Source organism: Prinia subflava, chromosome 2 (assembly GCF_021018805.1).
Source record: "Prinia subflava isolate CZ2003 ecotype Zambia chromosome 2, Cam_Psub_1.2, whole genome shotgun sequence".
Taxonomy (NCBI): domain Eukaryota; kingdom Metazoa; phylum Chordata; class Aves; order Passeriformes; family Cisticolidae; genus Prinia; species Prinia subflava.
Genome location: NC_086248.1, coordinates 93,208,637 through 93,224,640, shown reverse-complemented (window position 1 = coordinate 93,224,640; position 16,004 = coordinate 93,208,637). Strand labels below are relative to the sequence as shown.

The following is a 16,004-nucleotide window of genomic DNA, read 5'->3' as shown; positions in this document are numbered from 1 at the left end:
TAATCAAATCACAGGGAGAGAGAGACATACCTGAGGATGCTTGTCCTGACATAACTACTGCCTCTTGTGATGCTCAAGCTGCCATAATGAAGTTACCTGGGAATGTCATTAAATAGGATTTCAAAGAGAAATGTGATCACAACTCAACTGTTCTGAATTTAAACTACAAGAATTCATTAACTACCAAATTCACTTAAATGGGCATGAATGCTTTTGGGTAAGAGTATGCGCAGCTAAACATACTTGTACTGAAGTATATGAGATAATCTAATGATATTATGGGCAACATCGTAAAAAGCATATCAGTATGATACACTACCATGTTTCTTTTGCAAAGCAAATTGGTTTATGCAGCCCTCTAGGAAGCAAAATGCTGAGAAGGCAGAAGATGAATTTTGTTGCTTGTTTGGCAAACCCAATTTTGTGGGCTGAGGGACAAAACTTTTCCCAGCCTTCTTTAGCCTCTACCCAAAATAGGTTAAAACCACAATGAAGGAGAAATCTGGCAGTCTCACTGCTGTAATCTGTTACCAAGAGCAGCCACAGTTTAGTGCCAAGATGTTTTCTGGTGAAGATTTGATCTAAAGTTGCTTGGGGTCTATGAGAAATCAAAGTTTTCCCATCCATCATCATCATAGGCTATTGTTTTGCTGCTGCCACCATTCTTACATCTGCCAAATAAATTACATTTGGGATTTTCAACACTTTGGAAAATATAGGTTGTTCTATGGCCCAAACATATTTCTTACTAGAAAGGTCAAGAATTCTGTTTAAGTGAAGAAAGGTATTAGCGAGTATCTCAGGTGTGCTTTAGAACAGATTCTAGTTCTCAGGTAAGAGATCGGGGTTACAAATATATCTTATTTATGTAAAACAAGTACTTTAAAAGTAAATTTTCTTCATTGTTGCCACTCTTTTTCCCACTCTTTCTACAGTAACTGGCTCAAAATAGAAATATGCAATTATTTCTGTAAAGTGGTTGGCTTTGCATTTTTACTTCAAAATTAGAAGGAGACAATAAAAAGTGCTGTCAACATTGAGTATCTTAATTCCATATCAGCAGAAATTTCTGGGTTATTCAAGAGTTGGCACTGCAAACAAGGAAATATCTATAATTTTTCATCAGCAGTACAAATTACCCTGGATGTAGAAAAACGATATAATCCAGTTTTAATTGCAGAATAACAAGTAGCTCTCCACCATCCCTGTTGTGGTAAAACCAACAAACATTTTTAATCCAGAAACGTCATTTGTCCCACTCGAAAGAAATATGGGTGTTCTGCCCTGCAGAAAGGAATGAGCTCTGAGGACTGCAAAAAAAAGAGGGGTCAGAGAAAGACCAGCTCATGTGGCACCGTGGAACAGAAGGCTGGGGATGAGATGGCACTGCACCGTCAGAGATGGAGGAGGAGTGCGCCGTAGGAGCCACTTGATGCCACTCAGGGGACAATGGAGTGCCCCTTCAGAAAACTAAAACACTCCTCACATGCTGTCCTGCACAGACACCAAGCAAGTCAGTGCTCCATCTTCACCTTAAAGCACAGCTCACACCAGAGAGCTCCTATTACAGACACCGAGTCCTCAGGGGGCAAAGAGCTCTTCCAAATGCCAGCAAAGGACATGGAGCCTGTGGGAGGGCACAGAGCTCCCCTCCAGGATGCTGCACACGCCCCTGGCTCACCATGGCAGCCACTCCTCCCTGCTGGTGCCTGGCATCTCACAGTGGCAGCAGATGCACTGTGACCACTGGGTCAAGTGCCCCGGTTCGGTGACATCAAATGAGACTGAAATATCTCCACTCCCTACGAGCTGGGTCTCAGGCCAAGCAAGGCAGTGCAGAGTCAGGTATGGCAACACATCAGAGTTCATCACAGAACGAAACAGTGAAAAAGCAGTGAGTTAAAATCAGGGTTCAAACATGGAAAATAAAATGAACCAAAAAAACCTCCCACAAAAGTAACAAAAAAGAGTTGGAATATATTTTTAAAGTAACACTTTCAGAATTCTGTGATCTGTTTCCCTGAACCAGTTGAGACACTCTTACATCATCATTATGCTCCACTGCAAAACAGACTACTGATATGCTATTTCTATTGTTGCCTTCTACTTAATGTAGTCAAGTTTTGGACATGTCACTTAATTTAGATTTGAAACCTGTTAGATTAATACCATTAGAAATATTTCATAAACTTTCCAAACTGCACTGCAAGTAAAAGAATTTATCTATACATGTGAACAATATACTGTCAATTATACAGATATATTTACATGCCTCAGTGATAACCTTAATACCCAGAAATATATTTCATTGTACTGAAATCATGACACATTCGACAAGAGAAGATTTCTTTTTCTCTTTCACAGGATATTAATAGTTTTGGTTGGGTTATCTTCTGTCAATGTTTTCTCTTGAAAACAAGAAAAGGGATGTTTGGCTATGTCCTGATATTCATAAGGCAGTGCAGGCTGTAGTACAGTTTTTCTTCTTTTTTGGTGAAAACTACAATAATCTTTCTTCAAATAAAACAAAATTATTTCTCTCCCTCCAAAAAATTTAAACCATTCCAAACATTTGAAAAATCAGGTAATTTCATAAGACAGAAAAGCAGTTTTTGTTGGTTTTTTTTTTTTTTTTAATACAGTTCACATATTTTCTTGAACATGCATTACAGGGGCTTTTCATCTTTTCCTTCCTTGCATGCACCAGGAGTCTATTATGTTTGCCTTAAGGCTTCTCTTGCTGATGGAAACCCCAGCTGAAATTTCCACAGGCTCCAAATAACAACTCCAGACTCTGAATAACAAAGGGAACGTTTCCTCACTCTGGTTTCTGGGAACAGACAAAAAAGAAAGTTCTAAAAAAATCCCAGAGAACTAGGAGAATTTCTAATATGACAGCCTGTACTACAGTCAATGATAATATTATATTCCTGAATCCTCTATGTTCTGAGCCATGTTCATCCCATTGGTTCCCTTTTGGTGCAGCCATTGAGTAACACAATGCTCTTTACCTCCTGAAAGTTCTTCGGGGCTTCTTTTAGGCTCTTATTTGCAGTGGCACCAAAAGCGGCAAGTTTCATGTTAGTGAAAAATGATAGGTATTTCAGAAATTTCCCCCCACTCACCAACACATATTTTAACTCAGCGATGGGATTATGTGGGACTTGTAAACTTACGTCTCTTTCTGTGAGATGGCAGTTCCCAGAAAAAAAAGATTTGAAAGTTTTCAAATATATAGGAACTTGAGGATTTTGAGGGAAATTTATGGGTCAAAACTGACATATTTATGGATTATCATGTGGGTCTCCAGAGTGCTAAAAGAATTATTAATTTGACTTTTATGGCAAAAAGTCCACTCTGATATAACTGCAAAACAGAGCATTACTGCCCACCATTAGGCTTTGACTACAATGCTAAGTGGAAGAAGGTAATTTTCACTGTAAGCATTATTTAAGGAATATAAGTCAGAAAAATGGATAAATTAATGCCAATGTGAGGAGTTTTTCAAACTGTGCTGCATCTAGGCACCAAGCAGACTGAAGTATCATTCTGTTTGCTGCTTTTTGCCCTACCATGGCAAACCAGAACCAAGACTAGCATGCTCTAGAACCACAACATTCTACCATGGCCAGCTCTTTTACAGCCTCATACAGCATTACAGGTCTTAACTCTTCATGTTTCTCCCTTGTTTGTGACACCTAGCCTTCCTAAACTTCAAGGAGAGTTCTCCAGAAAAAGCCTGCCACAAAAATATCAGCGGCCCTCAGTGTCCACTCTGTAACTATGACTTACCTTAAAGAGAAACAAAGAAACCCAAAAATCATGAAGAAAAGGTACTCATTTGTTAGGGTACAAAAATTTCTGCATACTTCCTCAAAATTACTAAGGAAGCCTAGCTCTTAGGACAAATTCTATCAGCTCCATTGAGAATTGCAATGGCAATTTCCTTCAAATAATTTCATATTTATGTACACACCAATGACGGAAAACTTCCACAATGCAAAGCTCAATCAATTAATACTTTACCTTTTTTCAAATTTTTTATTTAACCAGCCAATTATGTACTGCAAAGAAAACAAATGGGCATTTTTGAAATATCCTTCAAGTCACCGGCCAAAACAAGAGTATTTCATTTCACCCAAAGATGATAATATTATGAACTTCATCCCTGTCAGAATATAGTCCCATGGGAATGTTTATCTCCCAGTTATGATGGAGACAGCCATTTAACCCTGTTCTCTTGAGCATTGTCTCTGCAAGTGCAAATCCCATTGCCCCTTTAAGTCTTTAACACATTGCAGTTCAAATACAAGTCTTAAATATGTTGCTCAAAAAACTAGAAGACATTTCTCATGTTTTGAAATAATGGATTTACAGTAGGATTTTAAAATAAAAAAAGAACATCTTTCTAGTGAACCATAAAAGGCCATCAGCTATAGAACAATATAATTCAAGGGCATTCTGTAGAAAGAGAAATTGTTTCCTGGTAGAATTAAAAAGCAGACAATGTACGAAAAAATCATGATATCAAATGGTCTACAAATAGAAAAGTCTATGGAAATTTATAATGGGAGTAATGATGAATGTACTCAGTGTTCTACTTAGAGCCAAGCCGGTCATTTCACATAATGCTTTACAGTAAATATAACCAGGCCTTTATACACTATCATTTTTATTCCCTGCCATACACATACCCTTCAGGAATGAAAGTCTAAAACACCCAGATCCTTTACTTGGAAACAGCGTAAATTTTTTATTTCATGCCAGTTGTTATCTGACCAGAATCACTAGTTCTGAAGACAAAATGAAAATAAGGAAAAGAATATGGGAAAGAAATGGAAAGGCAGAAGTCAATACACATACAAAGACATTTGGAAACATCACAAAAAACTATGTAAGAGTCAAAAGAAATTTAATTTGCTATTTTACAGCTCAGTTCTATAATTTACAAAAATCTTTGGCAAGTTTGCAAGCAGTCTAAAAATAAAGGCTGCCTGAGTAGCTTAGTATCTTCAACAACAACTAAATTCACCCCCACTTTACCCACATCATTTACAAATACGTCAAGCAGTTCTGACACTTTAGAGGTCCTTGTTGGACCTCACCAACCCAAAAAGCTTCTGCCAGTGACAAGACTGATTATTGCCATCAATGCAAAACTTCAGGCACATCTACAGGAGGAGTTGCCCAACCTGAGAACCTCAGCTTGGCACACGTGGACTCACACCACAGCCATGGGCATAGACGAGACATAGCAGGGGCCCACAGCATGTGAGGATCTATTAAAACAATTCCCTCCTCCAGAGTGTCTCCTGAGAGCAGACCCAGCACAAAGGGCCTTGTCAGCCACCCTGCCCTGCAAGAGTTCAGAGGTGTGAGAGAGGCATTCCAAGAGAGAGACGATGGTTCTGTATCAGCAGAGGAATCAGATCAGGCCAAGGAAAGCAAGTTGCAGGCTTGGAGCACAAAGTTCTGAGTTCCTGATCCTCACTGACTCAGATCAATGTGCTTTCTCAGCACAGACAGCATACACTTACTCAAATCTAAGAAGTGAACTAACACCTTTGACACCTTTTCAAGAAAAAAGTTGACACAGAGAACTAGCCCAGACTTTTTTTTAGCTTAGCATATCAAAGTTGTTTGAAACTAATTCAGCTTAATGGACCCATAGCAATTGCACACTTCATCTACAGTTTGTATTAAAACTGTACTCCTAACATAACAAAAATCACATGGGCAAGTGTATAGTGACAAAGAGTCACAGAAGCAGGATCCAGAAGATCCTACAGAATACAGACATTTCAATGGCAGAAAGAGAGCTCTGGAATATTTTGAAGGTAAGGGATGCACACAAAACTTATATCACATCACAGGGTTAGGAATTTTAAACAAATCCGGCTGAAAAGATATATTCAGACTAAAATGCCCTATTAGTGCTTGCACTTTGTAACCTGTAAGCAAAAGAAAAACCCCTGCCGAAATGATACTCTACTTAATTTTTAACAGTATAGGAAGGGAAAGAAACGGTAGGCAAAGACATCCACCACGAATTTCACTGTCCCACCTCCTGTCTCTACACTGTCAATCAACCAAAATGAGGACAGGCCCCATCACATGAATGATGAAGGATAAAACTGGTAGAGAGGCGCCAGAAGAGAGAAACATCTGTCTCAAAGCGAAGAAAAAAATGCAGAATAAATATCACTGTGCAAATCATTATAAGATAAAGAGTCATGAAAAAAGTCTTACCTGCAACATAGTCACCAAATCCAATGGTAGTTAAAGTGATAACCACAAAGTAAATTGCATCTAATGTGTTCCAGCCTTCTATGTGCTTGAATATAACTGCGGGAAGAGCAACAAACAGCACGCAGCCAAACAGTATGAATATTATTGTTGAAATGATGCGAATCTTTGTCTGACTCACATTCCATTTCTGGAAAGGGAAGGGGAAAGAGAGGAAACCCATTGTTAATAAAACTGCACCAGTGCACATTAGCACCCATCGCCCCCCAGTGTGCACTACATAGCTCTAGAGGACACTGAATTACAATTCTCAAACAAACAGGAAAATTCAAGCAGGATTTTATTCTGAAAAGGGTTTCAAAACAAACATGACTGTCCTAGGAAACATTCACCAGCAGTAAATGCAGAGCAGGGTTGGACTCTTCAAGGGTGAACAGCATGTATAGCATTCACTAATACTAACAGCTGATGATGTAAAAGTTTTGTGGGCTGTCTAGATATTTGAGTGAGTTACAAGTAGTGCATGCACCTGCAGTTTCTCTAATTTTGTACATCCACAAATAACCAACAAAATGAGGTGAATTTTAACCATAAGGTTCTCTGCAATCAAATAGTCAGCTAAACAGAATCCTACAAAGCAAAGCTAGAGGGGATGTAAGAGAGCCAAACCTGCCCAAAGACAAAACAAACCCACCTAAGCCACTGCCAATACATTACTGGCCAGGCAACATGTGATCATGCCCTTGTTATCTCATAATTTTCCTAATGCTTAACCTACATCTCAACTCCTTCTGTTTATATGTACTGTTTATGGTCTTATCCAAGACAAATAAAGAAATTGCTGATTTTCTTCTTCCAGCAAACTTTCACAGGTGTTCTCTTTCAGTTACATGTTCTCTAAACCAAATACATTTATTTCTTTTTCTTCCCCTTTCCATTTTTTCTTGCAAACCCTTGGCACGAGCAAACTAGCCCATGTTTCATTAAGTGTTATACTCAAAAATAGATATGAAAAAACAGCACAAAATGGAATGGAATGACCCTTTCTTATGCTTTGCCTATTTCCAGTTTTACCTATTTTCCATGACAGTATGGCATTAACCCATGTTAACTTCTAGAGTCCACAGAACATTTCCATTAAATTGCACCTAGACAGCTGTTTCCTGACATGCAGCTGCATATTTTATTATTCCCTCATATATTACTTTGAATTTGTCCTGCTTGAATTTAATCCTATCTAGTCACTCTGCTTTTCAAAAATTTTAAGATCATTTTGATCCTCCAAGCTTTAGTTGTCTCCCCAGCTTGAGACCATCTGCAGATTTAATGAACCACATCATTTAGCTGTTTTGTATGTTATTAACATTTTTTCTAAACTGCACTAAAGCTAGAACAGACCCCTGCAAAATTCCATTTTGCATGCCCAGCCAATTTGACATTTTCCATCCATCCAATGCATGTCAGTTCAACCTAAAAGAAGGGATTATACAAGAAACGTTCACAGAAATCGACTGAAAATGAAATCTTTTTATTCACAATGGATATTTTCTTGGTTTTAAATTTCAGTGGCAACTGTGTTTACAGTCAGCATGACCAAGGTCAAGCTTTTGTAACCCAAATCAGAGTAACAGCTTGTGTTACGGCAATATAAAAATACCTGCTCTGACCCATCTGCATCTCCCAGTTCATTAGGCAAGCTAATAAACAGAATTAGAGGGTGTTCCAGACTGCAGCATCTAGACCAGTGTTTTCACTTAGGTATTGTCAAAAGAGGGGATGATGTTGCTTTTTATGTTGGGGCATTCTTCTTGTAGGAATATATCCATTATTAAAAAAAGGAAGATCATTATCTCTACGAGCAAAAGCGAGGCACGAATTATCTCAGAACTTCTATACCTCTAAGGAAAAAAAAAACCAGCTATGAAAACCCAGAAATTCTAAAACATTCTTATGGAATGTTCCTGCCTTTTTCAGACAAATCTCAAGGGAAAATCTATGCTATTCTCCAGTACTTTATCTGGACACAAACTGATTTTTCAAAGCCCGAAATGCAAGCCCTTTGTGAAAAAGCTTTCAAGCTTGTGTTTGCCTATTGCATAAGACTATTTGGCACAGGCCCCGTTTGCTTTGCATCAAAAACAAAGCCATGTCAGACCCTTTGTATAAGGAAAAGGTGTCCTGCATCCAATGGTAGGGCTTGGTGTGGAAAACCAGTCCTCACACTTGCACTGCTGATGCAAACAGCTACAAAGTTGGTTACTAAGCATTCATGGCTTCAAAAATCTCAGTGAATACATTTCTTATCACAGTCTGTGTAAAAACCTTCAAGGGTAAGCATAAGAACAAGCTTACGAGTAACAAGGGCAGAGCAAAAGCAAATTTCTTTGGGTCTTATTCCTGTTCCCAACAATAATCATGGTAGGGAGTGTGTCTTCACCCAGTTCTCAGAGGTGTTCATTAACAAGTTCAGGCTGTGCCAAGTGCTTCCTACGTTTTCCTGTACATCTGATTGCAGCAATGAGCTATACCCAGTTTTTCAGGCTTTTCATTTCACTTGTGAGATTCAGAACAAGCAGCAAAAAACCCAAACGAGGCAGTCAGCATACTCACAACAAAGGTATCTTCTACTTTGGCAATTCCTTTTCCAAAGATTGTCCCTAGTTGATCTCCAACACCAGCCAACAGAAAACCAAATAGAGGAATTCCCAATAAGGCATAGATGATACAAAATATCTTTCCACCTTGTGTGCGTGGGGAGATGTTTCCAAAGCCTAAATCAGGAACAATTTGAAATGTTTAAGAGGTTACACGTAATACATCATCAGCTTTAAAAGAACTGCAGGAGCAGAACAGTTAAAAACAGGCTAACCAGGTTAACCATATGACACAGCAAACATTGTGAGAAATTAAATGAAAATGTAGGTCATACAATCCTGGCTGAGCTACTCTCTTATCATCTACTACGTGTAGTTAATAGCAATTGGTTGATCTATGCCTTAGCCTGCCAGTGTCTGTCACTGGGCTTTTAACAGGCTGCAGCACCTGTAAACAACAAACAATTTTCCTTCATATGGGCCAAGTTTCAAAGTGAAGCAGGTTAAAAAGAACTCAAATCACCTGGGTGAGCAAAACAGGGATTTCTACCATAAATAGGACTGCCTAGATTCTTCATTATTTAAGGCTTTGGTTCCTTCAAACGAAGCTTGAGGATACAGTCCATGGCTTTGCCCATTTGAAAGTGGAAATTGTTTTATCTTCACAGACTTTTGTAAGAGACCACCCCAAATTCCTCTGATGGCTCAGTTGTTGCTGGTCTACTTAGAACAGACAAAGTGAAATACAAAGAGCACAGGGCCCAGCACCTGTGGAATACCCTCAGCTACATCTCCCAGGATCAGTATTTAATGATTTGGGCCAGGTCACACAGGCAGAACCCTACAGACAAGTTTCATGAGCTTAAGTCCTGGGTTTTAATTCAAACATTTTTCTCCTCCAAAGGACCATTCATGTTTTGAGGAGCAGAAGCTGTAACACCCCAGAATTTCTGATATTCGTTCACTTTTTAGCAGAACAACATGCCCTTCAAAGGAGGCAAGAGGGAAAACTTGCCATAAAATGTTTTAGCTTTTGAAATTAGACAAAAACTTCTTTTAAATTACCTTCTTGTTAGAAAAATAACTTGCAAATAAAAAGCAAAGTGGTTTAGCATGTAATTGAGAAATTTGTCTTAGTGTCCTTAATTTTTCATAGAAAAACATTATACACACAAACCCCCCAAAGAAAATCCAAATTTTCTGAAAACAATCCAACAAATTTTATTTTTCAAGCAGCTTAATATTTTTTCACAGTGTGATGAAATTCCTACAATATAGAACACATTTAAGGAATGTCTTAGCTATTTATTAGCATTTATATTTAAATATTCTGAGCATATTCTGATAGTTTAACATATAGATTTTCTTTATGAAACCTATAATCTTAATTTTTGGTTCTGCCCTTATGTAGGTAAGCTCTGTTGCTAGAATTAACTTTTCCTTTCAGAACACACAAGACAAAGCTGTCCCTCACTTAAGTTGGATGAATTAAAAATGGATTGCTCAGAGCAGCTGTGGGTGCCCCATCCCTGGAAGTGTTCAAGGCCAGGTTGGATGGGGCTCTGAGAAATGTGGTCTAGTGTAAGGTGTCCCTGCCCATGGCAGGGAAGTAAGAACTGGATGGTCTTTAAGATGCCTTCCAACCCAGGCTGTCCAGGCCATTCTATGATTCATTAAAATAAAAATAAATCACACTGGGAATATATTTTACTCCTAGATAATTAGCTCTCAAAACATTTTTCAAATTGCACTTACGTGAACAACAAATGCAATATTGATAGAATTCATTCAGAGAAAAGAAAGCTAATATTAAAATTTTCCCCAAGTCTTGACTAATAAGTCTTATAATAAAAAAAAAAAATCACAGAAATATCAATTATATCAACTACAGGTTGCAGAGCCCTACAATTTTGTAAATGTTCCCTGCAGTGATATATGAAAGAAAGTCTGACTCAGAAAACCAGGAAAAAGTCACAGCAACTTTAGACCAACCCAATATGCTTCCCAGAGTCAGGGCTAAAATCATAATTCAGGAAATTTTAGCTCCACTGAGTTCACTCTGTCCCTTCGTGCACCAAGGAGGAAAGACTCAAGTTTTAAAATCAAATTAGCTCATCACCAATCAAAAAGGGACAAACAGATCCAAGATACTCTGTTTTCATAAACATGGCTGTTTATGCATCAACAGAAGCTTGAATTGTTCCAGGTTATAATTCCTGGGAGGTCTTAATGCAATTCAGAATCAGGGGTCTGGATACACCAGATTTAGAAAACTCATGCTAGGGGATTTGGCTGTCACTTTTTATTTACTTCTCTAGCAAAGCAATGTCCCGCAATGGTGACAAAACACCAGCCTAGTGGAGCACATGTCAAGCAGGCAGTTTTGCTTGGCTGGCCCCATAAAACAAGCAGGCACTCTGTGAGCATCCCAGAGCTCTTACATGGGCTGCTGCTCTGCAGCATGCTTCTCATTGGTATCGGGCCACCAAGGTCACATTCAGATCTGGGTATTCTCCCTAAATCAAACATGCCTTCCTTGAAGGAAGGATGGTAGTTCCCTTTTACATTCAAATTCTTCTTTTTCATCCTAAAAACTGTCAAATGTTTTTCCTCCATAAATACAGAGAAAGTGTTGTGTGATAATTGTATGATTAAATCACACATTATGGGATAAAATAACACTCCACCAGGTAGCAGTTTATTTCTGTCTGGATGCTCACTGAACATAATACAAACCACAGACAGGGTACATACTTTAGTGACCTGATCTACCAAGGGGTTTCCATCACACATTAATCACATTTCCTACTGTGTCATGTTTTATAACAGTCTGCTGCTGTACACCATAGCCTACTTTGCAAGTTACACAAGTTGTCCTTAAATCCTACTCTCAGCTTCTCCAGCAAAAACCTAATCCATTATTTATACAACGGGAGGGAAACATATTTATATTTCATACGGTTGATGTAATTCCCAAGAGGTTTGTGTCAGAAAAGTATTATTTCTTTCTTTAAGTAATTATATTAAATACAAAAAAGAAGAAATCTGTTGTTAGGTATAAACCAAGGAAACCTTAATGTTGGGCAGTGCTGGGAGAAGAGAACATGGTCATAGGAATGCCACTGCATATCCCTGTGTACCACAGAGCTCCTGCCTGTGGAGGACAGGAACATCTGGCCCCACTGCAGCGGCTCCCTGGCATGTTTTCACTTCTGAGTTCCCCCTTCCACTCAAAAGGCAGCATAAAGTCTGGCCAGGACTGCCTTGCTCATAGGAAACCTTGGGGAATCAGCCACATGACAACACGGTTTGCTGCCTTTCCCTGCCTCAGAGCTCTTTGCCTGGATGGGATGGGGACAGGATGTGCACATTGCAACTGCACAGGCAGCCCCAGCACCTTGCTTATTCTTCACATTTTCAATCCTGTGCAGCTCATCCCTTCCCCTTTTCTGAGGAGGAATTTCCTAGAACTGTCCTTTCTCCACTTCAACCAATATGCTTGGGTTTGATTGTGGAAACTAACGAGTTGCTGAATTAAAACTTCTAAATTCCCTCCAAGCTTTTAACCAATGCTATTTGCCATGAACAGTACAGAACAGAAAATTTAACTTGAAAAAAAAGAATCTGTTTCATCCAAAATACTGTCGGTATGCTTTTCAGACTGTCCTTCCCCTATGCACCCTCCCCACCAGGAGAATGATTTGCCTCCTAATTTCACCAAATCCCTTTCATGTTCTGCTAAATTCTTAGTGTGCCTTTAATGGACAAAGGACTTGTCTCTGACTAGCAGCTGTGGACAAGAAATGCATTTTAGAAGAAGCTTCCAGTAACCCCTGAGTGAATTAAGAACAAAAGCCCATTTTAAGTAGATTGTAACTAATTGCTCCACTCCACAAAGTAACATTCCAGGGTTTCAGCTCCAAACTCCTCGGAGTCTCTGAGGTTCAAGACAGGTTCAAAGGGAATCTGTATCCCTTTAGTCTGCCATAGAGGTGGAAACAGGGCTATGCAAAATGAAAAGGAAAAAAAACCCAAACAAAAAACAATAAAATGAGATTTTATGGGATTCTTTACTTTCAGATTGTCTTTTTTGACATATTTCTGGGAGAATGAAAGTGTGTGTAACTTTCCCATGAGAAGCAGATTTGCTGTTAAGCAGATATTAGTAACTTTAATAACTACATATTACTGCTTTTGAGCAAAACAATGATTGAAGTTTCAAATTCTAGTTGAGTCTTCCACCCCATGATAAACAATAGATTATATTGCAAATATAGAAAAGCTTGAAATGCTACAAATTCTCATACAATTGACATGACACCTTTTTTCAGATGATAAGCATTCTTGTATTCAAACCTTCATAAAAAGGAAGACCGAATAGTAATTCAATTTTTTTTCTGTTTTAAGTAGAGAAAGAGATCCCTTTGCTTTCTAGTTAACCAATATCTTCAGAAAACTCTTGTAGATACCCATTTTCACAGAGACTCCAAATGAGCATTTTTTTTACATAAAATTCGTAGAAAAAGCAGGGCATCTACTGAAACTATCTAGCTGCAATTAAGTATTTCTCATGTGAGAGATTATAGGTGCTTTTGAGAATTCTAAGACTAGATTTTATCTGCTAACTTGAGTAGAAGAGAGTGCCACCACCTAGGATTCATTTGTTTCAAATACCTCAAGTGGGATTGAGAGTTCTGGGGAAGTTCTGAAATATTTTCTTTCTTTACAAGGAAATACAAATGCAAATAACAAGTAAATTCTTTCTCTATGTTTATGACAAACCTCAGATTAAACAAGGCAACATTCATGAGGTATCAAAAATAAATAAAGTGAAAATTATCCCAAATTAATGTCATATATTTTGAGGTGTGAGAAACTAGTCACAGCAGTGGGTTTGGATGTGCAGTCCATTGATGGAACAGCTCAATACTGAGGGATCAGTGGTTCGGTGAACAGGCACACACCTCATTACACAGAAGTGGAGTACAGAAAGCTGATGCTGAGATCTCACAGAGTGAGAGAAAAGGCAGAGCTGCTGGCTCCCAGGAGGCTGGGGCCATGGGAGGCAGCTGCCACGGCCTTGGCCCCAGCCACCAAGCTCTGTGTGCCACTGGCAGCGGTGCTGCCGTGGGCTCACCTCCACCCTGACCACCCTGCTCAATTACAGTCATTGCCCTTTCCAAAGGACACACGTGGGGTTTGATACTCAATGCCAAATTGATTTTAAGAGATCAAAAGATGCTTTTTCCAGGCCTTGAGGAGCTATCTGGTAAATCTTTTTAAAAGGTACCTCACTGAATTTCTGGAAGATAAAATGCTTTTTTCCCTTTGGATTACTGCTTGGGCTCAGGAGGTTAGCATTAAACACATTCCTGCCCAACAGTGCCTAAGCAAAGATATGGACTTAATCACAGATTAATAAGATATCCCTTTTAGCATAAATAATGGTCTAGACATAATCATTAAACAAAAAGACAGTGTTTGTATCCGTACTGACTATGGGGAAATCCCTGGATACATTGCAGAAACAGCAAAACTTCCATGTTTGTGCTCAGTTTGTGGAAAAAAAATACATATTTTTACACTGATCCCTTTTCCTTTCCTTTTCTTAAATCTTTCCTACACTTGTTCACATGTCCAGTTTGACATGCTTCTATATGCTGCACTATATATTTGCATATTTACAAATGCTTATTCCATGAAGTTATGGCTTTGCACAGTGCAGGTATAAGGGCTTTTCCAGTTCTCCATGTGACTTCCCTCCCAACATTACAAAGTAGCTAGAAAATTCCTATTCCCCTTTTTACAGGCAGGTAACTGAAGCACAGAAAGAAGGAAAGTCCAAAATTCTTCATATCATTTAGGTCCATAACTCACACTAAATTGGAGGCTGAGGACTGTGCATTACACCAACCTTTAATTAGTGAAAGTTTGTCCTCTGAAGCCCCCGAAGACCCTCAGGCTTGCTCAAGAGATACACAAATGTTGCCAATATCCACAAACTCTGGACTCCCCTCCTGTCAGAACCAACACATGTGCATGCACATATATTCCTGAACACAAAGGTAGACACTCTGAAGGTTGAACTAGTACAGGGATTACTTGAAAATCTAAACCCCAAATGAATTGAATACAAATCCTCTTGCTTTCAAAGAACATTTCTGTGCTATGTATACACATGAATTCTTTCACCCATGCACGCACTACGTGTTACAGCCCTCGCTCACAAGCTGTTGCCTGTGGATCCCACCATGAGTATGCAGATAGTGTTCCTCCTTCAAGCTAATTCATCAATTGCACTTACAGAAAATAACTGAGCTTTTAAATTTAAGAAATTCCTTCATGAATCCTCCTGATGGAAGAGCCCTGTGCAGTAACAGAGATGAAGCTCTATTTTAGATCGCAGTCTGCTACAAAACTGAAAATCTTTGTTTAACAGAAGTTTGGCACAATTTCTTCATAGGATTATTTAGGATAGAAAAGACCTTTGGAGACTGAGTCCAACCATTAACCTACCATTGCCAAGCCCACCATTAAACCGTGTCCCAAGGTGCCACTTCTACACATCATTTGTATGCCTTTGGTGACTCAATCACTTCACTCACCCACTCCAGCTTCTAGAAGCCAATTCTCACAGTTTTAGTCAGTGATTTGGCAACCATGTTGTCACAAATTGCTGCTGTTTACTGAATGTTTGGCATTCTCTGGATTCCAAATTACAAGATTCTGATTTTTAGTACTAGCCCATAATTCTGTGTTACAAAACTGCAAATAGATTATTTAGAGAGTTATGATGTTCTGTCTCAAACAAAAAGACATTAAAAATACAGATTTTTAATTTGTCTGAAAAAAAGACATTACCAATACTTCTCTTATAGCTAGGAATAATAACAGGAAAGCCTAGACTGACGTTAATAAAGTGCAATATTCAAGAACTGACAAGACAGAGGTTGATCTCTTTTCAGTGGTTTCTTTTCATCTGTGTTCTGTGGGAGCACTAATCAAATCAATAAAACTTCTTGTAAAAGAACAGGCTATAAATATTCATAGAAAGTAAGTTTCCTTCAAGTCAAAGTGCTGTACTGGGGAGGTGAAAGAGTATTCCAAGAAAGGTTCCTGTATGGATATGGCAGTATTCAATAGCTCACATTGAGTTGCTAAGGC

The 16,004-nt window shown here is 38.7% G+C and overlaps 1 protein-coding gene across 1 annotated transcript in view; it reads right to left on the bottom strand.

The window, feature by feature from the left end:
* The window catches only part of KCNK2 (potassium two pore domain channel subfamily K member 2), a 76,479-nt gene that overhangs the window by 18,529 nt on the left and 41,946 nt on the right, over positions 1–16,004 (bottom strand). Inside the window, exons 4-5 of the mRNA XM_063391038.1 lie at positions 8,857–9,017; positions 6,250–6,436 (exon numbers count right to left, since the gene is read on the bottom strand). Coding sequence (XP_063247108.1) covers positions 6,250–6,436; positions 8,857–9,017 — 348 coding nt within the window. The remainder of the gene's footprint in view (positions 1–6,249; positions 6,437–8,856; positions 9,018–16,004) is intronic.